The 27686-nt window shown below is 37.6% G+C and overlaps 1 protein-coding gene across 3 annotated transcripts in view; it reads right to left on the bottom strand.

The window, feature by feature from the left end:
- Nucleotides 1-333: 333 nt before the first annotated feature.
- Nucleotides 334-27686, bottom strand: part of cerk (ceramide kinase) — a 55463-nt gene continuing 28110 nt past the window's right edge. The window contains exons 11-15 of one of the 3 annotated variants that reach the window (XR_010895726.1): nucleotides 24746-24951; nucleotides 23583-23803; nucleotides 14061-17140; nucleotides 13646-13724; nucleotides 334-846 (exon numbers count right to left, since the gene is read on the bottom strand). Coding sequence is in view for 2 of the 3 variants with exons in the window: in XM_067392386.1 (XP_067248487.1) it covers nucleotides 17053-17140; nucleotides 23583-23803; nucleotides 24746-24951 (515 nt within the window). In the remaining variant the exon portion in view is untranslated. The other 2 variants (XM_067392386.1, XM_067392387.1) reach the window with 2 other exon arrangements.

Here is a 27686-nt window from a genome sequence, read left to right as displayed (position 1 = left end):
TCCAGTATTTTATTTAAGGGTAATCCAAAGAGTAGTCAAAAGCAGGCAATGTTCCAAACAAACCAATCAAGATAATCCAATTCATGGTAAAATGCAAACAACTAGGCAGAAGAACAAAACACGGAGTCCAGGAAAGGAATACAGGAACTCAGACACACAGTGGTAACAAGCAAGCAAGACAACACAAACAATGCATGGAAAGACACCACGTTAAAAAGCCGGATTAAACAAGATAACAATCAACAGGTGTGCTGAATGAAACCACATTGTGTACAGGCAAAGAACTGTGGGGAATTAAATCCATTAAATCCATTTTGGACACAGCCCATGACAATGATCAGGGGAGGAGTGCACTCTGGTGGCTCATGATCATAGTCCCCTTAAGGAGCAGCTTTCAGATGCTCCTCAAATGGTCAGAAAAATCCAGGAGGGAGGCGGAGCGGAGGCGGAACAGCGGGAGGGATAGAAGGCCAGGTCCATGAGGTGGAAGAGGGCCTGTAGCAGGCTCAGCAGGCAGCCAGGGCGGAGCAGGTCGAGCAGGTTGAGCAGAAAGGACTGAAGACCACCTCAGCAATGCTGGAGACCACCATGGCAGAGCTTGAAGAAACCCAAGGTGGAGCAGACGACCACCACAGCAGCGCAGAAGACCACCACACCAGTGCAGACGGGCTTGAAGACCCTAACGCAGAGTAGACGACCACCACAGCTGAGTAGATAGGCTTCAAGACCCCCACAGCGGTGCAGAAGACCACCACTGTAGATAAGATGGGGCCAAAGATCTCCACAGCAAAGCAGAGGACCCCGAGGGCAGATCTGGCTGAACTGGCAGGGTAAAATCAGGCAAGACTGAAATACAAAATATAGAGAGGTTAACAGGCCACAGAGGCCATGACAGGACAGGCAGGGAGCACATAGGCATCCTCCAAGGTTTTAACTGGAATGAGAGAGCTTCCTGGTTTGGCCTCTGTGATTGTTACTGGAAGTTCATGAACAACTTCTCTGGTCATGATGAGGCAGGCAGACAGTTCGGGAACGACCTCTTTGGTTATGTTGAGGCAAACAGGGAGTTCAGAGATGACCTCTCTGGTCGCGTTGAGGGAGGCAGAAAGTTTGGGGTCGACCTCTGTGGTTGTATCAGGGCAGATAGGAATGATTGGTTATGTAAACAGGTTGTGTGCTGCGTTTATTCAATAAATGACACTGACACCGTGTATATGGAAATAAGAACGTTAACCCAGGGTTTAGGAATGTGCAATGTGAATGTCAGCTCAATGTGCAACGTCAGATTATGAGTACCCAGGATTCATTGTTAACCCCGGGTAAATTATGAGCAGTGTGAAACGTGAAGTAAGATAACCCAGGATTCCGTTTACCCTGGGTATAGGATGACCAAGGGTCATAGGTAACTTAGGTAACTAAGTGTGAAAAGCCCTAAAGCAGGGATGGACAACTCCGGTCCTGGAGGGCCAGTATCCAGCAGAGTTTAGCTCCAACCCTAATCAAACACACCTGAACCAGCTAATCAAGATCTTTAGGATTAGTAGAAAGTTATAGGCAAGTGAGTTTTTATCAGGGATGGAGATAAACTCTGCAGGACACTGGCCCTCCAGGACCGGAGTTGTCCATCCCTACCCTAAAGAATGCATGGAAAGACACCACTTAAATAAGCCGGATTAATCACGATAACAATCCACAGGTGTGCTGAATGAAAAGATAATGTGTACAGGCAAAAGATTGTGGGGAATGAAGTCCATGACTGAATGGCAATGATCAGGGGAGGAGTGCCCTCTGGTGGTTGTCCTGGGCACACCAGCTTGTGATTGTGACAGTACTTTGTTAATCACAGAGGTGTAAAGAGTACCTGAAAACCATACTTGAGTAAAAGTACAAATACCTTACAGCAAAATTACTCCATTACATGTTAGAAGTCACCAATTCAACTTAAGTAAAAGTCTTAGAGTATCTGATTTGAACAGTACTTACATATAAGTATTGTGAGTAATGCTCAAATGAGTAAGGCTCAAAGATTCTCTAGTCCTCAACACCAAAGAGACATACCAGTGAAAATCAGGAAACTGTTGATTTGTGAAGAGAGCAATGATATGTTTATTTTCTAAAATCAAAACACATCAATATTGCAATAAATCACAGTCAACACAACAGCCTCTTAAATGCCTACAAACACTTAAGTCTCAGTTAGGTAAAAAAGGGCAGAAGTAAACCAATATCCTTCAAAAAGCTATCTTCAGTATAGTGGATAAATAATGAAAATATGATAATGATAATCTCTAATGAAAACATGAAAAATAAGCAACGCAACGTTCTCTAAAAAGACACCTGAATCTGAAAACTGTGTGACTATTTTCTTTTGTCTGTAAATAATCACACAAGACAACATCTCCTGACTGTCAGACAATGGAAAAGGTCTAAAGTATGTAGAGAAAGTTATCCATTAACTTTCCCATTCACCTTGAACCTGTTTACATGCACACCAATATGTTGATAACTATATATATATATATATATATATATATATATATATATATAAAAATATATAAAATAATAATAATAATAAAAAAAAAATCCAAACCTTATTGGCTGATGTCACCAAAAGTCCCAGACATTTCACTAATGACTATCCTTAGCTATTTTACAAGGTTGTGATTTCGACAAGTACAATGTGAAAGTCACTGGAGTGTAAGCAAATCATACGAAAACACACAAATGAGATTCACACAAATGGTGCGAATTCATATGAATTAACGACCAATTCACCAAAACTTAAAATAGTTATGAATTAAGATTGTGTTGGGAAAAATCTAAATGCTTTTAATGTTTATAAGCACACTCCAAAAAAGAATCAGGCACTTGATTTATGATAGCTTAGCATTAGCTTAGCATTGTAACATGTTTGGCCAGGTCAATAAACAGTACGTAATATGCTGAAGCTGAAATGTGCTGACTCGTAAAACAGACACTTACAGATGGTGTTTATTTCGAAACTAAGTGTGTGACTCAAAACACATTCTTTACATTGTCGAGGAAGTTGGTCTAACCACTGTAATTTTAAGTAAACCTTGTTTTCAGTCAATTAAACTCTCAGTGAACTGAAACTCATTTGGGTAGCCAGAGAGGCAACAAATGCAATATGGTTAATGGCATCATTTAGCAGAGAGCTGTGGCACACACACTGATGGGGCCCGCTGAAGGAAAGAAAAGAGAAACATTACAAAGTGTAATTACTTTAAGCACCATTAGGGATGCAATAACTTTCAGGGAAAACAAAGTCCAATTTTCGCTCTCTGCTTGAATTGGACAGAGAAAAAGCACAAAGCTTCCTAACTTTGTCTTTTTCAAATTAAAAAAAAAGCAAGAATGGAATAGGCTATTGTTGTTGGTATTTCACACTCGGAAAGACTTCATTCATCTTTTCTGCTTTAAAAGTCTGTTTATTTTAAAAATAATTATTTATTTTTACTGTTTATGCACTTAAAGTGCAATCAATTAGTGGTGTTGGATAAAGCAAGTTATAACTATTGCTCAATGCTCATACGTAGGATTATTTTAGTCACGTAACTTTTCACCTAAGGTTGTGACCTGGGCCAGTAAGCAACCACGAGAACACCTTATTAACCACCTGCAATGCCCAAAATCACGAACCAACTGCATAGCAACACGCTACATTCAAAACACCTTAGCAACTAAACAGCAATGTACCAGCAACCACATGCTGTAGCAACATACTAAACTGCACTCAAAAAGCAACCACACAAAACACTATAGCAGTGTGTTAAACCACACAACAATGTGATAAAAACCACAACTTTGGTACACCTTGGCAACCAGCAAAAATTCTGGCAACTGCATTACAGTTGCAAATGTGCTACGAACCACTCAAAATACCTTAGCAACACCATGACAACCAGCAGAACATCCTGGCAGCTGCATAGCAGTGTGCAAAAACAAAAACAAAAAAACAAAACAAAACCAACAACAACACTCAAAACAACTTAGCAAGATTCTGGCAACCAGTAAGAACCCTCTAGTAACTGCATAGCAATTTGTTAAAAAACGCTCAAAATACCTTATCAACACCTTGACAACCAGAAGAATATCCTAGCAACTGCATACCAATGTGCTACGAACCACTCAAAATCCTTTAGTAACACCTTGACAACCAACAGAACATCCTGGCAACAGCAAAGCAGTGTGCTAAGAACAACTCAAAAAACTGTAGCAACACCATGGCAACTAACAGAACTCCTAGAAAACTACTCAGAGCCAATGTTTTAAAAACTACTCAAAACACCTTAACAACCACACAGCAGCACCAAGGCAACTGCCAGAACACCCTAGAAACTGCATAGAAACACCAGAACACCATAGAAACACACTGACAACAAGCAGAACATCCTAGCTATGGCATAGTAGTGTGCTAAAAACCACTCAAAATACCTTAGCAACACCTTAGAAGCAGCCTGGCAACCACCAGAACACCCGAGCAACTACACAGACATGTGCTCAAAAACACTCAAAATACCTTAACAACAGCCTGTCAGCACCAATAGAGATTCAATACCTTTCAGAGAATCAAAGTCTAGCTTTCGCTCTCTGCTTGAATTGGACAGAAATGGTATTTCACACTCATAAAGGCAGCTGTTTGACATTCAATCACCTTTTCTGCTTTAACAGCCTGTTTTTTAAAATAATTATTTATTTTTGCTCTTTATGCACTCATAGTGCAGTTAATTAATGTTTTTTTTTTTTTTGCTAAAATAAGCATCACGGCAAGCTATAACTATTGCTCAATGCTCATATGTAGGGTTATTTTTAGTTTTGTCACACAGCAATGTAATAAAAACCATTTAGAACACATTAAGTTACAACACCCTGGGAACCAGCAAAACATAGCAACAGCATAACAATGTGCTAAGAACCACTCAAAACACATTAGGTTACAACACCCTGGCAACCAGCAGAACATCCTAGCAACTGCATACATTAGCAATGTGCTAAAAATGCTCAAAACACCTTAGCAACACCCTGGCAACCAGCAGAACATCCTAGCAACTGCATACATTAGCAATGTGCTATAAACCACCCATAACACCTTAGTAACACCCTGACAACCAGCAGAACATCCTAGCAACTGCATACATTAGAAATGTGCTATAAACCACTCAAAATACCCTAGCAACACCTGGGCAACCAACAGGACACCCTAGCAACTGCATACATTAGCAATGTGCTAAAAAACACTCAAAACACCTTAGCAACACCATGTCAACCAACAGGACACCCTAGCAACTGCATAGAAATGTGCTAAAAACCACTCAAAATACCAAAGCAACAGCCTGTAACGACACTGAACAACTTTGTAACCACCAAGAAGACTCTAGCAACTGCATAGTAATGTGCAAAAACACTAAGAACCACACAGCAATTTTATACTACATATGATGTTTGACATTCAGGCATATGAGGATACATCTAATAGAAAACGTTCTGCAGCAACCAAAAGCGAGCTTTGATTTGTTACACCATGAAGTAGTGGTCTAGAAAAATCATGATTTTGTTGAAATAATAAAAAAACAATGAAGGCTCATGGGACATTAAGCAGTGCTCCCTAAATGTCCCTTATGATATTGTCCTGGTTTTAGATCATTAGCTCTATGGTCTCCATTGCTTTTCATGTGCCAACTGAAGATAGTTTTACTGTTATTACTGTGTGCTCAATTAAACTGTGAATTTGAGGCCGTTTGCAGTGTTGTCTCAATGAATCGCTCATGATGACAGGAAGTGTGAAGGGCTTAATGATGTAGGTGTACATTACATCCTCCAGCCCTTCTCTTTCTCTCCGCTGCATCATGACCTCTCTTAACACACAAAGGACTGGTGATCAATAACACCTGGAAAATACAATTTGCATATTTATTGCATTCAGCTCTAATCCTAATCTCAAATAAGATGTTTTAAAAGTTAGAGCAGGCCCTGAGAGACAATTGTGTGGTCACTGAATAATATTCAAGGTCTTTATTGTGTTTTCCATATGGGATTCCTTTGGTGCTTTGTCTCCATTGAGTTTGAGTTTGTTTGTGCTCAATTGATCTTTCAAGACTATAAAGGCTGCATTTACACATTTTAACACATCATCTTTAGCCTTTTATTGAAAAGGTCTCTGTTTTGTTTAAATAAGCTTCTTATGAATGTTTCCTTTTCATACCATTGCATCATAAATGCACACTCTTGGAGAACATTTCTCTTTCTTGCGAAATTGGTTTGTTCAGACTGTATGGTTAATGGTTAGAAAATGTTTATTATACAAACCCAATTCCAAAAAAAGTTGGGACACTGTACAAATTGTGAATAAAAACAGAATGCAATGATGTGAAAGTTTCAAATTTCAATATTTTATTCAGAATACAACATAGATGACATATCAAATGTTTAAACTGAGAAAATGTATCATTTTAAGGGAAAAATAAATAGATTTTAAATTTCATGGCATCAACAGATCTCAAAAAAGTTGGGACAAGGCCATGTTTACCACTGTGTGGCATCCCCTCTTCTTTTTATAACAGTCTGCAAACGTCTGGGGACTGAGGAGACAAGTTGATCAAGTTTAGGATTAGGAATGTTGTCCCATTCTTGTCTAATACAGGCTTCTAGTTGCTCAACTGTCTTAGGTCTTCTTTGTCGCATCTTCCTCTTTATGATGCGCCAAATGTTTTCTAAGGGTGGAAAATCTGGACTGCAGGCTGGCCATTTCAGTACCCGGATCCTCCTCCTATGCAACCATGATGTTGTAATTGATGCAGTATGTGGTCTGGCATTGTCATGTTGGAAAATGCAAGGTCTTCCCTGAAAGAGGTGACATCTGGATGGGAGCAAATGTTGTTCTAGAACTTGGATATACCTTTCAGCATTGATGGTGCCTTTTCAGATGTGTAAGCTGCCCATGCCACACGCACTCATGCAACCCCATACCATCAGAGATGCAGGCTTCTGAACTGAGTGCTGATAACAACTTGGGTTGTCCTTGTCCTCTTTAGTCCGGATGACATGGCATCCCAGTTTTCCAAAAAGAACTTCAAATTTTGATCCGTCTGACCACAGAACAGTTTTCCACTTTGCCACAGTCCATTTTAAAAGAGCCTTGGCCCAGAGAAAACGCCTGCGCTTCTGGATCATGTTTAGACATGGCTTCTTTTTTGACCTATAGAGTTTTAGCCGGCAACGGCGAATGGCACAGTGGAATGTTTCCATTACAGTAGCATTCCTGTATGTGATGCAGTGCCGTCTAAGGGCCCGAGGATCACGGGCATCCAGTATGGTTTTCCGGCCTTGACCCTTACGCACAGAGATTGTTCCAGATTCTCTGAATCTTTGGATGATATTATGCACTGTAGATGATGATAACTTCAAACTCTTTTGATAAGTTGCAAATTAGTCCTCCAGCTGTTCCTTATACGTACTGTACATTTAACTTTTCCAGTCTACTATTGCTACCTACCTGTGTAGCTCTCATGAAATCCAAAATGAGCCAATATTTGGCATGAGATTTCAAAATGTCTCACTTTCAACATTTGATATGCTATCTATATTCTATTGTGAATAAAATATAAGTTTATGAGATTTGTAAATTATTGCATTCCTTTTTTATTCACAATTTATACAGTGTCCCAACTTTTTTGGAATCGGGTGTGTGTGTGGTTTAAGTATTACTTACATTGTGGGGACAAAAACATATTTAGTCCACGTGAGGAAATCAATCATACTAAGTGATGTATTTTAAAATGTAAAAATGCAGACAGTTTTCTGAAGGGTAGGTTTAGTGTTAGGGGATAGAATATACAGTTTGTACAGCATAAAAATAATTTTATAAAACGGATAGTTCCGGCCCTTGATTCTGATTGGTTGAGCCACGTTCAAAGCCATTGTAAAATTCCCGAAAACTGACAGCATTACATAAGTATCGCTGCGTCTCTCTTAGCAACCACTCTTAGCAACGTAAAAATATGTTTGTTCTCTATTGATTTTTTTCATTGAAGCTTAAAGGTGCTCTAAGCGATCCTGGGCGGAGTAACTTTCTGTTGGCATTCGAAGTGTTGTCAAACAAAACAGAGGCTAGCTAGACCCTCCCTCCCCCTCCCCTCCGTGCTTCCTGAAACAGTCATGAATGCGCATTTAAATTCATTCTTGTCAGTTATTGACTGGAGCATGTTTATTATGTTTTGTGGTCCAGGCTGCACCAGTTTGTTTTTATTGCCGTTTTCGGAGCTTGTGGCGACTACAGAGACTGCGTTTTTTTTTTACAGTGTGTTCAGGGGACAGGCAGCTAGCAGATAGTGAGGAGATGTTTGCTGTATGTGCCAAAAAATGTTTTGTCGTAAAAACGCGTGACATAACTTAGAGCACCTTTAATGCATCGTAGTGACATCATAGTGAGACCGGCACAATTACGTGATTTGAGGTGCTTCATAGGAGTGGACGTTCCCAGCAAGAAATGTATTGTGAAAAAGATGACAGAGTGTTTTACCTGCATTCAGATTTAGCATTTTCCTTCAGGTCAGTATGTTCATAATAAAAAAAGTCTATTTGAATGTCCTCTGTGATCTTGTCCTTTTAACATTTAATGGGATTTCCCATGCCCTGCTGACACTGACATAGCTAGTCAAAGCATTAGTTATTTGCGTCTTGTTCGTGTTCAAAACAAGTTTCAATATAAAAGTCTTTGTGACTGAATGACTCGCTCATTAAAGACAATCTTTGCCTCCATCTAATGGCGTAATAAATGTAACTTCTGTTGCTGGTCACAGTCAGGAACTATTTTTTTTCCAGCGGAAGGAAGGTTTTTAATGATTTTACTTAATGAAAGTTATTGATACATATTTTTTGGCTTTAATATTTGTATTGTGTGGTAACCATTTTATAAAAGCAATAAGCCCAGTGAAGCCGTGGTTTACAGTGAATTTATTACAGCTAAGGGGTTTTCTAACAGCGCCCCTTAGCTGTTATAAATTCACTGTAAACCACGGCTTCTTGGGGCTTATTGCTTTAGTCTATTAAAAGTCCCTATAAAACATGGAAACGTGTGTGTGTGTGTGCAAATGTGCAAAAATTAATGCAATTAATAAAATTGTTTTACATTTCTACTTTTAAATGCTCTGAAAATTGTCCCCATTTACTTCCATTGTAAATTACTTGCATTTTTGCCTTTTTAAAATGTCAAAAAAAAACAAAAAAAACATGCACAGACAAAAATGTAAAAAAAACATGCACAGACAAATCCAAATTAAACCCTGCGGCTCATGACGACACATTGATGTCCTAAGACACAAAATGATCAGTTTGTGTGAGAAACCGTACAGTATTTATATCATTTTTTACCTCTAAAGCACCACTATGTCCAACTGCGTTGCGCATCCAGTTAGTGAGGTCTGATCGTGCTCTGACAACGGCAAAGCATGAGAGATCACTTCCATCATCAGAACATATGTGAAGGGCAGTTGGACATGATGGTGTTTTAGAAGTAAAAAATGATATAAATACTGTTCAGTTTCTCGCACAAACCGATCGTTTCGTGTCTTAGGAGATCAATGTGTCATCACGAGCCGCAGGGTTTAATTTGGATTTGTCTGTGGTGTTTTTTTGACTCTTATAGATGGTGTTGCCCTTGACATGCCTTATTTGACGGACAGCAGCGGTTGGAGTTAAAAATCGTCATTTGTGTTCTACTGAAGAAACAAAGTCACCTACATCGTGGATGCCCTGTGGGTAAGCTGATAAACATCAAATTTTCATTTTTGGGTGAACTGTCCATTTACACTTGTCATGTTTGGTTCGATTAAAATGAACCCTGGTGCGATTGCTCTGTTAGTGCGGTTCATTTGAACGTGTGAACCCTGGTGTGCACCAAACAAGCGGACCGAGACTGCTGAAAAGATGGGTCTTAGTCCACTTCCAAACGAGCTCTGGTGCGGTTCGAATGATATATGAACGCAACACAGACCAAATACATGTAAACGAACCAAAAACAAATAGATGAGACACTTAAAAAGGACAGAATCCTAGTGCGTATCAGTTTTCTCTCGTCATAGTCACGAGTTTGCCCATGACAGGCATCAGACGCGCGTCTCCTCACAGTAGATTGTTTGTGTGTGACGGATGGATTCCAGCCGCTGTTTCCACTTCTTTTACACATTTTATAAGATCTTCACGAGTTCCCAGCTGGCCAAAATACCATCACATGCAGGCTACGCTCACACAACAAGCGCATTTACCTCAGCACACAGCATTGTTTTGGATGTTCTGTAAATTCCGTCTCAAAATAGGCAATACGTCATAAAATCCGACCAATCGGGTTGTGAATATATCCTTATGCCTTTAGGTTCGGTGATAAAATTGCCAATCTGAACGCTAATCGGACCAGGACTACATTTTTTTTTCTTTTTTGGTCCAGACCAAATGAACCAAACGAACCAAACTACAAGTGTGAACGCACCCTAAATCTGGAATGTTTCAGAAATCAGAGCTCAATGTAATGACATGTAGTGTCTTACTACATACAACAGGTACTTTCCCATCACCAGTGAAGTACATACTTTTAGTGCATAGTATGTGTATGCAGCCTTAAACGCAATCGTGAGGCTGAAAACAGACAAGTTGGTGTCTGGGGCTCAGGTGTGATTTCTGCAGCAAGGCCAGACAGAGTCCATCCAATCTCAGCTGAGTTATTTAAAGGAGGAGCGTTTTAAACGTGCGTCAAGTCGCAGATGTTATCACCCTCACAATGAGCTGTCTCCAAACAGTGGTTTGAGAGCCTGCAGACAGCTGTTTGTTTGTCTTTGTAATGTCTCCAGGGAAGAGTCACTGAATGAGACGGTCTGTCTCGATGGGGTGCAACCCGCAGAATAAATCAATAAAGACGTGGAGAAGCTACAGAGAGGAGGAAAGGAAATGGAATTTACTTTGTGGACGAGAGATGAGAAAATTACCCGGCTTCATTGCCATGCCGGTCCAGATAGCAGCATAAATGTATGGACCGTATCGAAACTGTGAGCAAAACGAAGAGCTAAATATCCCTCCATCTCACTGGAGGGAACAAGTTATTTCTCCCCCGCAGTCATTTTTATGTAATAAGCCTGTTAAAGGTAGAGACGCCCCATTCGTCATTTTTTTTTAGCCAATGACATTTGTCAGGCTCTGTATTATTAAAAGCTCTTAAGAATAACACTGAAACATGAGTAGATTTCATGTAGTGGATTCATAATAACAGCTCTTGACAGTTTCTGCCTCCCCTGGAGCTGAGAGATCAGATGTCTTTTGTACTTTTACAAATGTAGGATGTAGGTGTTTTGTAGAGGTGAAGTGTGTAATTTTATGATGAAATACTTCAATATGCAAATATTCATAGCCGTTTGAATGTTGATTCGCCCAAATAATGTAAACACTTTCAAAACATAGTGATTGTGCATTCAAGTCTTGTCGGAAAGATCATATTTATGATATGAATGCACATGAATGTCACCACCATGTCATTGGTTTCGAAAGTACGTTTTTCATGGGATTTTTCCCATGGGGATTTTTTAATAGCCTAATCTTACAAGGCATGAACCAACCCAACCAGCTCCCTGACAGTATTTTTTTATTTAATTTATTTATTTTTTATTTTGTTAAATATGATTATTTTAAAAATAAGTTGAAATAGTGCGAAAGAATAGTTTCATCAAATGCATAACACCATAGGTTAATAACGTTGTAGCTCACAGAAGGTCTGTCTTTAAAGGTTTATAAGTTATATAAGTCTCTATGGAGAAAATGAATAGGGTTTTTTTTTGACTTACTGTTGCACTCTATAGAGTTCTGCAGGGATGACATATTTTTGTAGGTCAAAAGCACTACAGGTTCCATCGATCCATTGTCAATGTGTTTTTGTTTGTTTGTTTTTTGAATAGGCTTTTGGATAAATGCCTGACAGAAGGTCTGAGGTAAACACAAGCTCAAGATATTTTCACATTTTATTCTACAACATAAAATACATTAGTAATACCCCACTTGTGATTTTTTTAATACTCATCTTGAAAAAGGCGGTATGGGACTACAGAAATTACAATCACAGCAAAAAAAATTAAATAAATAAATAAACAAAAATAAACTTGTCTACTCACTGTCCAGTTTTACAGCCTCATTGTGTTTATACTCGCCCTCTCGCAAACCATTCTAACTCAAACTTTCAGGGAAAAGGTTTTATTAAAGGCAGCAGCAATTTACACTAAGTGACAATAGAAGCATTTTCTTAGCGATATGCTATTTACACTACGTGAAAATAGTGATAGATTCTATGTACACCATGTAAAAGTATCAGTTCTTTGCAATAAGAGTAGGCTAAATAGTAAATTTAGCCTTATGGAGAAAATAAAAACCCTCCCTACACCTTCCTCTAACCCTACCCAATAAACACTTTTAATATTATTAAACATTTATTCAGTTTATTTCCACTTTTAGAACATTATTTGAATTTTTATTGAAAATAAATGCGAACTCTGCAAAAGGCGGATTCGAACCCACATTGATTGCATTAAAAGCTAGATCTGTGAGCCTTATTAGCTACTACACTGCCACTGAAGATGTTGAATTCTGTCTTTTTTAAAACTTAACTGGCCCAACCAGACATTGGTGGGCGGAGCTAGTGTAAATAGCGTTTGCCAAAAAGGGACGCTATTTGCACTTAGTGTAAATAGACACTAATGACTCAAATTGTTGTTAGAAGCATACGTTGAAGTCATGCGACCACAGTATAGTTCCTTTACAGCCTACCTTTAGCTTTTTACTTCTGCCAATAGTATTTAGACTTTAAAATTTGTAAAAGTTGTTCATTTGTGAACATTATCATGATGAACTGCAATAATACAAAAGCCAAAGGAAAAATCCAATTGGGTTTTTGTCAAGGGAGCCAGTGATGCTAACTTCTTGAACAGCCTACAAAAATACGCATTCACTACAGCACTCTGAGTTACGATTGGGTTCTTTGAGTTGGGGAGGAAAATATGGTGTAATGGCCAAATTTGTTGAAATGTATCATCCCACCCCCCCCCCCCCATGGTGATTTTCTAAAGTAATTTCAACACACTTGATGTCGTAATTCAGACTTCACATCTTCCTGGAAATTTTTGTTGGCTATTTATGAGTTGTTAAGGCAAACATAACATCTCTGATGCTCAAACGATGGCGTGAGTTTTGAAGGCAGGGCAATCTCTTGGCTCCTGACCCAAAAAATGGGGCACAGGTGTGTTTAGACAGGGATGTGCGCAGCAGGGAAAAACAATTCTTGATGCAAATAATATGGTATTTTATGGTAATCTATGGTGTTTTGGCACAAATACATCTGTCACCTGTTAAAAGGTAGTTAAATTAGGTGGATGCAGACGTGACATGCCCATGGATAAACATGGTTGTACCAACTAAAATGTGTTTTGTACTACAAAAGATTACCTGCCAAGAATAAAGAATATGAAACCATACAGGAACAAAACATACAGGACTGGACACCCCTGATCTAAATATTTGATTTCAATTGTGGTACCATATTGGATAATCTAAAATCATGGTCCTGAATTAAAACCAGTGACTAAAAATCACTTACTTTACAAATACCAAATTTCAATCTTCTAGGCATGCATATTCTCTTCTTTTTTCCCCAATTCTCCTTTACATGGCAATCTCTGCAAGAGATGATCCAGCACCAATAAAATTTAGTACAGCACATGTTGCGTTGAACTTAAATCTACAATTTAAATATGTTATTTCTGCTTTTTTTCTTGTAATGAAAATGGAATCATCATGAAAACAATCCATGCAAATGGTCCTCAAAAAAGATTATTGTACTTCATTTTATTTTGCAATTAAATACGTATTGGCCATGTTTGTGAGTTTCATCTTATGATTCACTTTGGTATGAATATAATCAAAACTGACCACTCAGAACATTAAAGGTTGTTTAACCAACTTTATTTTCTTTGCTTTTCATTCAACACATCAAATTAAACATCAGGTCTTACATGTCATCTCGAGTCCTGCAAGATGACTTCATTCTCAGTCATTACTGAATCTTGACAAGTGCTTGACTGCATAAGGTCAGGTCCTGCTTTCAGCTGGAAACATACACACAGTACTGGACAACCATTGCAGTACATTATACAGTCACCTGTCATGGGCCATAAATGACCAGCAGCCACCAGGGCGATGCAAATCAAAAATGTGGCCACATTCAAGTGATTAAAATGGGTTGTGATTGATATCTTTGGATCAGTAGGGCAAGTTGTTGGCCCATCATGTGCATACACAGCATGTACTGGGTTTGATTAGGTCTGAAGTGGGCTGTCAAATAGGAGTAGGTGTCAAATACACAAGCTTTGACACAAGGCTAATACTACACACGACACAAATACTGTTCACACACAAAATTATACAAGCCACAGTTCATAATTCATAACAGAAGAGGCTCTAGAATTGCCTGGTCACATACAGGGACATCATTCCCATGGTCTTCATTTAGTAAATATGGGTGAATCTCATCAAAACTGTCAAGAAATGTCTGGGTCATTTTTCACAATAATAAATAAAAAAAAAATTAAAAAAAAAATGAAATATATAATTTCTCAATTTTCTTTTTAAAATCTTTTTAAGAAAAACAAAATGCTTTGGTAAATCCTAATTATGGCATAAAAAGTAAAAATACCATGAGATACTAAGTCATAATAACCAGATAAAGTCAAAATTATAACATAAAAAGTGGCAATAAGGTCATAATTATGACACAAGAAAAATTAAGAGATAAAAAGTCAATTATGACATAAAAAAAAATCATAATTATGAGGTTTTATCTCATAATTTCAACTTTCATATGATTTGCCAAAGCATGATTTTTTTTTCCTTAGACTGGAAGATTGTATGGAAGCTTATTTCCACCATATATGAAGGACATGAACTTTGTTTTGTTTGTAATGGCTACAGAACTTGTGTAGCCTCGACAGATGCATCATGGGAAATCAATGCTCTCAATCACTAGTACAGCTTTTAAAAAAAAATGCATATTAAAGCAGCTGACATGCACTACAGCGAAAAGCAATTTTTCTGTCTATCATAAACTCCTTCATCCTTTGATACTGCAAGAACAATAAGATCTTTCAGAAGAAATATGATGTCGACATAAGAAACACAGACACAACATTCATTATAAAGGGAGGAAATATTCTCTATGTGGGGGGTGCAACCAAGGAAGACAGCGCAGAGAAGAGTATTTTCCTTTACATTCTGTCTGATGAACAGCTGTACATACACTGACCCTGCAGTTAAATGGCTGTCAACTCTTGTAGTCTAGCTCACCATTGCTACATTTAGATGCATGAAATGTCTGGAAAACAAAACTGACTGTGGTAAGAGTGGGGAATTAGAATTAGAATCGGTCAGATATCTAAGAGGTGTGTTTTTTGGGAAGCGGATTCATACTGATTCGACATACTATTTGTATAATAACAGTAAAAGTTGCCTTTAAAGAAATAACAGGATGTTACTAATCATATGCAAAAAAATTTATTTGATGTAGGCTACACTGTCTACATCATAGATGTTACTTCATGCTAAAATTTAAAAAATGTAATAGTTCATCAAAAACAGAAAATTCTGCCATCCCATGTTGTTCCAAACCTCTATGTTGTTTAGTAAAACACAAAAAAGCAGAATGTCTTCCCAAAATACAAGCCATTGGTTGTCATGTAAGGAGGACAAGTTTGTACCTAAATGATCAAAGTTATTTCATAATATACTTTTAGTTATATACAATTATTTAGGAGTTTTAGCTTTTATTTGTAGGGAATGTTTACACGACAACGATATACTAAAAACTGAAACGTTTTTTCTTTGTGTTTTTTGAAAAGTTTCAAGTACAGACGATGATCAAACAATATCCGGTAACACGGATCTGTGAAAACGACTAAAAATGCTGCATTATTCATGCCAGGCCAGTAGTTGGCGATGTCACTTTGTAAAGAAACACAACGCGACTATAGACTTTGCACTTTGAAACCTGTTTTCAACCCATTGTGTAAATTAACGGCCAAAACGACTGAAAAAAAGACATGAACATCTTGGATGACATGGGGGTAAGTAAATTATCAGGAAAATTTTATTTGAAAGTGAACTAATCCCTTAATTTTAGTATTTTTTTTTTTATTAGTATATATATATATATATTTAAAAAAATATTTCTATTTAGCTGTTTTATTTCAGTTTTAAGTTTGAGTTGAAGTACTGTAAGCACTAAAACTATTAATTCCAGTTAGTTGCCAAGGCAACATTCCTACATTCCCATACTTTTCTTCTATTTATTTTATTTTATTTCAGCTTTGTTTTAATTACCAAAAACTTTTTTACGATGCTGGCAATGATTAACAACTTAAAATTGCCAAAATTTGTTTGGAACTTTTTTTTAGTAAATGATGCCAGAATTTTCATTTTTTTAATGACCAACAAAAAGTTTGACACAAACCACCTTTTTTTTTTTGGTATACCATTATCTTTATCAGCTGATCACCTCATGTGCTTTCTATATAGACAAAACAGCAAAGGTGCTACCAAGAGGAATATTTTCATAACCAAAACAGTTCACAGTTCCAAGGATTTGACTTTGGAATTCAATTAACGCTACTCTCAAGACCAGCTTGATCATGGTGGAAGACAAATGCTGACAACTAGAAGATGTCGCACACAGCAAGAGATATCACCAACAACTTCAATGACTTCAAGGGTGGAAATGAAAAAATAGCAATACTAGTGCCTAGCTGAAACAGCTAATCCTATCTTATAGAATTCTAATACAGCCTGTATAAAGATGCTGCTGACTCCAGATCTGTGTTTCCAAAGCATCTTCACGAGGATTATCTAGATATAACAGCATAGGAAACAGCGTGACATTGTGCTGAGCTGAAGGTGACTCTTCCATTCAAAGAATCTCAATCCTTCATGTGCCAGCTGGAGTGAATTCATGAAGATCTATATTGCACAGTGAGTGTACGGGTCCTCAAATACCGGCTGCTCTTCGATCCCTCTCGCAAACAACGTGAGCAACTGGCAGTGGACCCTAAGACAGAGAAAGGAAGAAAAAGTCAAATGAAATGCATCCACTTCACTGGAAAAACAACATCCTAAAAACCAGCCCGAGTACATTGGAAATATGTGCCTTAGGCAGCATTTCTGCAAAATGATATTACATATTTTGCCACACATTCAAAGAGAAATGTCTAGTGAGTGGTGCCAAAAGCCTGTTAAGTGAAGTTTTATCCAAAACTGATGAATGTAAATCTGGCAATGATTTATTAAATTGGTTGTTACTGTATTGCGCAAGTTACGTACCACCTACACTAAACACTTTGAGCTCTTTTACTGTGAATTGTGTTTCATGGGACGAGCGCTCTGCATCGCAACTACCAGGTGAGCTACAGCGTAAGTTTATTACATAAGTAACTGGTTATGCGATGCAAATGTGAAAATGTGTTAGTGTACAAATCATGTACTATGGTAAAAGTGTGTAGCATCTGAATAGATCAAACACACAATTGCTTAACAAAACAGTGACTCTTCCAACCCTTCACCCATGCAGGGCCTGTAATGTCTGGGTTCTCCACTGAGCGCTATCACCCCTTCTGCACCATTTGCTCTCCACATACACTTCAAAGACACTTAGGAGACAGGCCACTAGAATCATACATCGTCTATAAAAATGAATTCTTTGCCATTAGTTCATTGACAACTATGTCTAAACGAATGAGCATGCATCTCCCCAGTATATTTTGTGCATTATATCGGTTTGTATATTGTTCTTTTGTATATTATAACGTGTTATAAATGCATGTGATGATACTTCTTGATATTGTAGCCCATCTAGGTGGTGTTTAATATCAAATTACTCCTTGCTTAATGACTTGGTGGACATCACAATATCATAGAATGCATTGTATGTTTGTTTTATTTATCAGAGTTTAAATGGACAAAAACCTACTAGTTAACTTCCCCCATGCAAATTAACTCACTTTCAAACAAAGGAATCCCCTGCCAGAGAATTGCACCTTTCTCATTGGTCAAGCCAAGACTTGAAGGTGTCGACTGTCTGGAGAAGTTAAATAGCTCTGAGCAGATAACGTTTTACTTCTAGTCTTCTGGTTCTTCTCTTTGTTCCTGCTGATACTACGGACTGTGTCACGTGAGACCCCACCCGGCCCCCGAGCCGGGCTGGTAGGCCTCATTTCCTTTCAAGCCATGAACAACTGCCTCTACAAAAGAGTCAAATTAACAGCGCATGTTTGTATGAATTTCTTCATTCACCACAGAAGATATTGATTGTGACTTCAGCACCATCGGAATGAACCATCAAGGATTTCTCCTGAACCTGCAGATTGGGACGCTCAACAGTTAAGGCATTTGCAAGTATCATTTGAACACTAAACGGCAATTAAGTATTAAGATTGTGAACCCCTTTTGTTAAAAAAGGTGCTTTATAGTATTGAAACTGATGGTTCTTCCAGCTTGTTATTTTTGACCTTTCCATTGCTTCATTCCCCTGTTATGATACGGTTCAAATTCACTTCACTCTCTCATTTCCTATGTATGCGTGAATTGTACGTTTGAGTTTGTTACTTTAGTTATGCATTTGTAATTTAGTTAAATAAAACTTGTGTGCACACTCTTGCGAGTTGATTCTGATCTGCTTATAATTTGAGCTTATTTGCTTGAAGTGTTTTGAGGTCATATCATGCGAAAGTAAGTCCTTATTAATAAATAATATGTCCCTTTAATCATAATTTGTGTGAAAAGAAATAAAATTAGCTTGTTTTACTGCCGCCAGTGTTCCCTTCAACTGGAATCTGCAGTGAATTGTGCGTATAGGTACGTTTTGTGAAAATGTAGGCATGTTTTTCCAATAAGTCTAGGTTGCTAAAAACTATTCTAATATTGTTTCATTTTCTTAATATTTCAATATAAGTGTAAGATTTAAAGTATAATGGTTTGTTAAAATCCCTAACCAAGTAAAACTGATGCCTGCTTTAGCAAACACCACTAATACGTTGTGTCCTAGAGTAGTGCAAGCAAGTTCTGGTAAGCAATAAATGCTTTGTCATGTTGAGTAAAAAGTTTCGTAGTTAAATGCATGTGCTATTAGGAGGTTCAGGGGCTCTTTAATTTCCTCTAATTCCACTCAATACTCTGGAGGTGAGTTCAGTGCCAGGCGATTGCCTTTTTCAGCAGTGGTATCATCATCAATTATCTCAACAGGTTATTTGCTTACTCATTCGAGAAACAATTACTGAAGCTGAAAATGGAATAAATGAATGGACTTCTATTTTAATTAAAGGAGGTGAGCCTTTAACAGTGAGAAGGCCATTAAATTAGGAGCATTTCACTGCTACGCATTGTTGACACAGAACAATGGGGCGTGAAGGAAATGATGCATTCGGGCGAGCCGTCATGCTGTATCAAGGAGGAGAACAACTCCTCTGCAGGCACAATGGAGGGAGTTTTTAATTTTAATAGCATCTTTTCCACAGGCTCAGACCACAAAAGTCCATTTATTTACCCTGTTTAGTATGCTAGTGCTGAGACAATCTGCTGCTCGTGAAACCTCAACATTTCAACTACAGCTTTCACTAATCGACCAACACTTTAATGAAGCATGTTCATTTTGTGTCAGAGGAACATTTTCTGAAAACTGATTATACAGCGTCTAAAAGAGATGGTGACATCTCTTAGATATATGAGGAAGTCTCAGTGATGTCCGCACCCCTTAATTACAACGACAATTAGAACTTGCTTGAAGTAATTAGTGCATTAAAAATATAATGGCACACTCTTTCCTTTTGAAACATGGCACAGTGCAAGAGCTCTCATTTTCACCGCATGCACCTTTTAATTTTTGGTCATTACGCCATCAGAAAAATTTGTACCTTTAGGGGTATAACAGCTTGTCAATTGGGCAGTACCCTTAAAGGGACAACTTTGTAACTTAATTACCACTAAAAGGTGCATATTAGTTCCTTAGGCTATGCCTATATTAATCTGGATACATTTGAAATTTTTTTCATTTTCGTTTCAAAAATGCTCTCCACCGACACCAGCGTTTAAGTTTCATGTCCACATTGAAATGTTGGAAAATGTTAAAGTCATCTTTCTTTAACTAGTCAGTATTCTTGCTCCTTTGGAGATGACTGTGAAGGACAATGTGAGAAATCTTGGGAGTCATTATTGATTCATCGCTTAGCTTTGATAAACAGATTAACTCAGTTGTAAGAAGTAGTTTTTATCATCTTAAAATTATCGCTAAGCTTAAACCTTTTCTTAGTTTTAATGATTTGGAGACTGTTGTTCATGCTTTTATTTCTTTGCGACTAGATTACTGTAATTCCCTCTATGTAGGGATCAGCCACCGACAACTGTCACGTCTGCAGCTTGTACAGAATGCTGCAGCTAGACTTTTGACGGGCACCAAAAAAAGAGAGCACATCACTCCGGTGCTGCGTTCTCTTCATTGGCTACCAGTCAAGTTTAGGATTGAGTTTAAGATTTTATTGGTTGTTTTTAAAGCGTTACATAATTCATCTCCAAATTATATTTCCAATCTTATAGAGCCCTATACTTCAGCAAGGTCTTTAAGATTGTCAAATCAACTGTTGTTAAGTTACTCCTCAGTCCAAAAAGAAGTCAAAAGGTGATCGTGCTTTCTCAGTAGCAGGCCCAAAACTGTGGAACAATCTCCCTCTTTATATTCGACAAGCTCCATCAGTGGAGGTCTTTAGGTCCCAGCTGAAGACTTATCTGTTTAGTTTGGCTTTTTAAGTAGTTCTTGTTTAATTTCTGTACCTGTAAATTTGTATGTCTACTGTGTTTTTATTTTACACTGTGAAGCACTTTGGGCAACAAAGTTGTGTATAAATGTGCTATATAAATAAAGTTAAGTTGAAGTTGAAGTAACAAGATGATACAGAGAGACCAGGCATATTAGAAGTGCTCCATTTTTATAGTGTGAAAAAAATAAATGCTTACATGAAAAAGTGATCTGTAATCATAGTACATAGTACAATTATAGTACATAACAGATATGTAAAAAAAAAAAAAGTGACTTAACTATAGGCATTATACTTATTAAACACGTTTCTAGCATGTAAGATGTTTGGAAACAGTTCTTAACTGTAATTGATGGAGTATGTAACTTTTTAAAAAAGTGAAGAAAAAAGTTATTTCTTAAACAACTATGTAGAAAGACATATCATGGCCATATTCTGGGATGACAATGTCAAGATTCATTAGGCTCAACTTGAGAAAGAATGGTTGGGAGGGAGCATGAAGAATCATTTTCACACATGAATTGGCACCTCTGAGTCCTGACCTTAAATTCATTGAAAGTCTTCGGGATGTGCTGGAGTAGACTTTACAGAGTGCTCGACATTGACAATACAAGATCTTGACCAAAAATTGATGCACCTCTTGATGGAAATTTCCACTAAAGGCCTATTTAAATTCAAACAGCGATTTATTTATTTATTTTTAACCGGGCACTGGTCTCAACTAGCAGAATACAACAAGCATATTTGTTTTAGTTAGAGATCAAACTACTCCAAGTATTTGTACGAAATAGCACCACTGACGAACATAGCAATATTCATAGGATGCTGTTGGGACACGTTTTGGTTTGTAACTTAACAAAACATTAGTGAACCATAGTAGATCACATATCTTTATTTAGAGCAGGTGGTTTTGAGCCCCCAAAAAAACATAAGACAATGCGTAGATCACAGAGTGACATGACATCCTGCTCAGCTAAGGCTAAAGGAATTCCAGGATATGATTGCGTTGTGATCATGACGCAGTGTTTTCCAATGTCATTTGAAAGTTCAACCAATGGAAACTTGATCTCAGGTGTGGTGGGTGGGTATAGCAGTTAGCGACGATGTGTACAGAAAAATCGGACACAGTTTGACAGCTGGAGCGCTCTTGTATTGGATTGGTTTGAACGCTCATATTGACAGGTCTTGATTTACCATGCGCCTATTCTATAATAGGAAAATATTTTTGCTTTTTTTGGTCATACAGATAAGAGTAATACATCTTTTGAATCTGTGAAGATTTTATTTTTATTTGTGTGCACTCACAATAACAACAAAACGCTGTGCTTTTGTAAAATAATGAAAGCGAACAGGGTGTGTTTTCTGCCTATTCTCTGTGAACTTGAGAGCGCCAAAAAAAAGAAAAAAAAAAAAAAGAAAATATATCTAAAATCTATATCTATAGAAATAAATCTATAGAAAACGAAATGTCTACTTTTAAATGAACCAATTCAAATGGAAAACAAATATTCTCAGGTGAGGTGCCTACACAGCAAAATCCCCAGGGTTAAAAATCCCCACAGCTTGAAAGGAGTACATAGGTCCTTCTCTAAATAGTGTTAAAGTAACACTGAAGCAGAGTTAAAGTTAATGAGATAATTAAGCAATTAATAAGGCTGTGACTTAAGTCACTTGTAGTAGTTTTTTATTATTTCTAAAGTGATTCTGCTTGTTAACAGCAGGTGTTCATCACTAATGTGCAATCATGCTTAGTTCTGCTTTAAATTTAATGAGATAATTAAGTAACTTTTTTACCTTCATAAATAGTTTAAGTCCTTACGATGATTAATTGATTTGTAGTGGTGTGTTTGAGCCATGCACTAACCCCCTCTGGCACGTCTACGCCAGAAAACAGCACTTGCAAGTTGAGCTGCGCCGACCCGACACAATCTCGCCTCATGTTCACGTTCACGCGAGAGTGACAAAATGCTTTATGGTAATTCAAAAACAATGTATATATTATGACTTTATAAGACAATTTCGAAAATTACCCACCTCCATCAAGATTTTTTGTACTGTATTTGCAAAAACTACTGCGCTGGTGAGCGTTGTAGTCGTTGTAGTCCAGAGCTGTGCTTGGAGTAATTCACTGAAGGAACCTGTGGGGAGAGCTTTGCAAATCTTACCGAGTTCCGCTTTAACTCTGCTTCCGTGTTATTTTAACACTATTTAGAGAGGGACCATATGTACTCTGAGCAGAGTTGATTTAACTCTGGGGATTTTGCTCTGTATGCGCATCAACTGCTGCGCAAAAAATTGGAGAGTGTCTTAAAAAAAATGCTACCTCTGTGTTGTAAAAGCTCAAAACGATGCATTAGATGCATTTCCAAATGGATCTGGATTAGTGTAGATGTAGCATTAGAGTATCTTATGTACATATCCAAACATTTTGATTATATCCAAATGGGAGTTCAAAGGGTGTTTCTTGGTAGAGTGGGTGTGTTATCACTCAAGGGAAGTGTCTAGATAGAGCATTTCTGCAGTTCAAATAGCAGAGCATTGCGCTAGCTATGCAAGATGGGTTCAATTCACAAATGCATGCATTCATAAGCAGGAATACCCTGAATGCAATGTAAATCGCTTCAGATAAAAGTATCTGCCTAAATGTAAAAGTAAGAATTGGTGTATCTGGACAGGGGCGTGTCCTACCGGACTTGAATTGCAGTCTGTGGAAGGATCTCTCCATCACAGTTCCAGTTGCTCTGGGAAGGCATACAGCCACAGGCTCTGTGCTCCCTGCAGATCTGACTAAGGAATCGCTTGCCTCCTGCTCCACTCTCTCTCAGGTCCACTTCGGAATCACATTCCTGATATCTGGGGGTGAATCGGAACTGCTTGACCCGATACACCTCCACAAAAGAGTGATCAAACTGTACAAAGAAAGAGATAAGAACAAGAGTAATGCTTACTGAATTTCATGTCAAATATCTTTAAACACTACTGTTCAAAAGTTGTTTTTTTTTGAGAGAGAAAATACTACTTTTGTTCAGCAAAGAAATGTTTATCTTTCAAATAAATGCTGGTCTTTTAAACTTTCCAATCAAAGAATCCTGAAAAAAATCATCACGGTTTCCACAAAATGTTACTGTTTTAACTTTATTTTTAATCAAACAAAAGCATCCTTAAGCGAAAGAGACTGCCTTATGGTGTATTTACAAATGAAAATGTCAAGAATTGTTCCTTCGATGAAAAAAACTAATTTTTGTGAATTCTTAAAATCATTGTAATCAATATTTAAGTTCTGTAACATCAATGCACTGATTTTCCATTATCCAATGTAAAATTGACCTCATGTAAAACAAGTCCATCCATCCATCCATCCATCCATCCATCCATCCATCCATCCATCCATCCATCCATCCATCCATCCATTTGAAATGTGGACTCATTTCCATGACATTTCCAAATATTTCTGATTACTGATTGTTTTTATAGAGATTGTACTTATAAAAGGGCCATTTCTAGTCAATTTAATATTTTAGGAGTTAAGCAGACAAATTGCCATGACTTTCAAGGTTCTCCATGACCATGGGAACACTGCTGTGATTACGTAATTCAAAGAAAAAGATTCCCTGCTGTTTTTCAAAGAAAAAAAAAAGATCTTACAGTTAATTAAAAAATACATATGAATTTATACTAAAATAACATATAGTAAGCATTTGGTGGACAGCGGGGTTACTTTTTTGAAGTTTGTTAGTTAAGAGAGCGGTGTTTTTTTCCCAGGCTTTGATGAAACAGGAATGGATTTGCTTTCTCTCTTTCATTAAAAAAATAATTCCACTGATATTTTCTGTGGTAGATAAAATGGGTACCTGATCATCCTTATTGGTGTGCCGCAGCAGGTGGCGCAGGAAGTCAATTCGGGAGCACTTCCTGACAAGGATGAGGTCAGTAGTTCCATCTGCGAGGTGCGCTGATGGCGACAGACCTTTAGGACTGCGAGGACATGCACAACTCATGTTGGCGGCATTGATGGCCAAGAACTTCCCCCTGATGACCGTCCACGTGTCCCGACACTCTGAAATACAACATCATGTGACTACTAGTATAGAAAGCAGTTTTGGGGGTAACACATTGCAAGTAATGCGAGTTACGTAATCAGATTACTAGTAAAGTAACATTACTTTTACAACAAATTTACAACATATCGGAATACTTTTTCAAATGAGTAACAACTTCAGTTACTTTGATTTCCCTTTTTTTTTGACTGACACCTCTCCTAACCCCAGAGAAACCGGGAGTAAGAGCAGAGGTGTTAAGTGTGCTGTGTGAACATGATGCTTATTGTAGTTCTACACTAAAAAAAGCCTGCATTTACTCATCTCACTTGCACAAAAACAGATTTAGTATTCCTCAATATGAATAAAAACAGTGAAATGCAAACTCAGAATGTTACACAAAACTGCAATAATTAAATATGTTAAATACAAATATACTTTATGTATTTAATCTCACTTTATTAACCAATGTCTTTGCTGCTGACCTTTGGTGATCCTGTGCAACCATAATAAGTTATATGCCTATAGATCACATTTGTGTTTAATTTTTTGTTTGTTTTTATTGCTGAAGTAAAAGTGTTGAACTTTGTTCTCCTTCATCCTATTCTTCTGCAATCCAGAATGGCAATGCAGCTGAAAGGTTTGTTTTGAGCTGCGCCCTCTACTGTACAGGCATGAATTTGCATTTCCTTCACTTTTGGTGTGTGAAAGGGCCTATATGTTTTTCAAAAATATTTGTGTTATTAAAAACAAAAACAAACAAGCAAGCCCAGCTCAGGTGAGAAAAAGTAACGCAAAGTAATGTAACATGTAGTGCAAGTAGTGCAATGAGTTACTTTTAAGGATTAAGGCATTATTGTAACACGTTACTTTTAAAAGTAAATTTTCCCAACACTGGCCAGGTTTCCATCCAAAGATTTTTTTGCAAAAAAAAAAAAAAAAAAAAGTTTAGCGCTTTAAAAAGTTTAGCGCATCAAAATGTTTAGCGATTGAGCTGAGATGAAAATCCCATTTGTCAATAAAATTTCTCAAATGTCGACACAATCTTTTCCGTTTCTTCTTTTAGCGCCTTAATTCTAGGTCAATACTTCAAATACCGCAAAAATTGGTTCGGAAAAATTTGACTTTTTGACGAGAAAAAGGGATTCAGTGCAAATAAATGTGGTATCACGAGACAGAATTAGTCTATTTTACCACCTAATGGTGTGGGTGATGACATTATCCCTAAAAAAAAAAAAAAAAAACGGTCAATTGGCAACATGATTGGGTATAAAAAGAGCTCTCAGAGTGGCTGTGTCTCTCAGAAGTCAAGATGGGCAGAGGATCACCAATTCTCCCAATGCTGTGGCGAAAAATATCAGAGAATATCAGAAAGGAGTTTCTCAGAGAAAAATTGCAAAGAGTTTAAAGAGTATCATCATCTATAGTGCATAATATCATCAAAAGATTCAGAGAATCTGGAACAATCTCTGTGCGTAAGGGTCAAGGCCGGAAAACCATACTGGATGCCTGTGATCTTCGGGCCCTTAGACGGCACTGCATCACATACAGGAATGCTACTGTAGTGGAAATCACAACATGGGCTCAGGAATACTTCCAGAAAACATTGTCATGAACACAATCCACCGTGCCATTCGCCGTTGCCGGCTAAAACTCTATAGGTCAAAAAAGAAGCATATCTAAACATGATCCAGAAGCGCAAGGCTCATTTAAAATGGACTGTGGCAAAGTGGAAAACTGTTCTGTGGTCAGACAAATCAAAATTTGAAGTTCTTTTTGGAAAACTGGGACGCCATGTCATCCGGACTAAAGAGGACAAGGACAACCCAAGTTGTTATCAGCACTAGAGAAGCCTCCATCTCTGATGGTATGGAGTTGCATGAGTGCGTGTGGCATGGCAGCTTACACATCTGGAAAGGCACCATCAATGCTGAAAAGTATATCCAAGTTCTAGAACAACATATGTTCCCATCCAGACCTCGTCTCTTTCAGGGAAGACCTTGCATTTTCCAATGCCAGACCACATACAGCATCAATTACAACATCATGGCTGCGTAGAAGAAGGATCCGGGTACTGAAATGGCCAGCCTGCAGTCCAGATCTTTCACCCATAGAAAACATTTGGCGCATCATAAAGAGGAAGATGCGACAAAGAAGACCTAAGACAGTTGAGCAACTAGAAGCCTGTATTAGACAAGAATGGGACAACATTCCTATTCCTAAACTTGATCAACTTGTCTCCTCAGTCCCCAGACGTTTGCAGACTGTTATAAAAAGAAGAGGGGATGCCACACAGTGCTAAACATGGCCTTGTCCCTACTTTTTTGAGATCTGTTGATGCCATGAAATTTAAAATCAACTTATTTTTCCCTTAAAATGATACATTTTCTCAGTTTAAACATTTGATATGTCATCTATGTTGTATTCTGAATAAAATATTGAAATTTGAATCTTCCACATCATTGCATTCTGTTTTTATTCACAATTTGTAAAGTGTCCCAACTTTTTTGGAATCGGGTTTGTAGTAAGTACGTATATTCTTTGAATTTCTATGAATTGGATAAAAGTATTGGATATAAAATATTTCCCAGACCTATAAATAAATAAAATTCCTCAATATTTTCAAGTTTTCCAAGACTGTGGATAGGCTAGGAATGTCTAAGCACCAACCCAGAACACCCTAAAAACTCAGAACACATTAGCGATAGTTTTTCCTGAGAAAATGTAAAAATTTACTTATAAATTGGAAAAATTA

The sequence above is a fragment of the Chanodichthys erythropterus genome, chromosome 8 (assembly GCF_024489055.1).
Source record: "Chanodichthys erythropterus isolate Z2021 chromosome 8, ASM2448905v1, whole genome shotgun sequence".
In the NCBI taxonomy this organism is placed as follows: domain Eukaryota; kingdom Metazoa; phylum Chordata; class Actinopteri; order Cypriniformes; family Xenocyprididae; genus Chanodichthys; species Chanodichthys erythropterus.
This window is presented reverse-complemented; position numbering and strand designations above follow the sequence as displayed.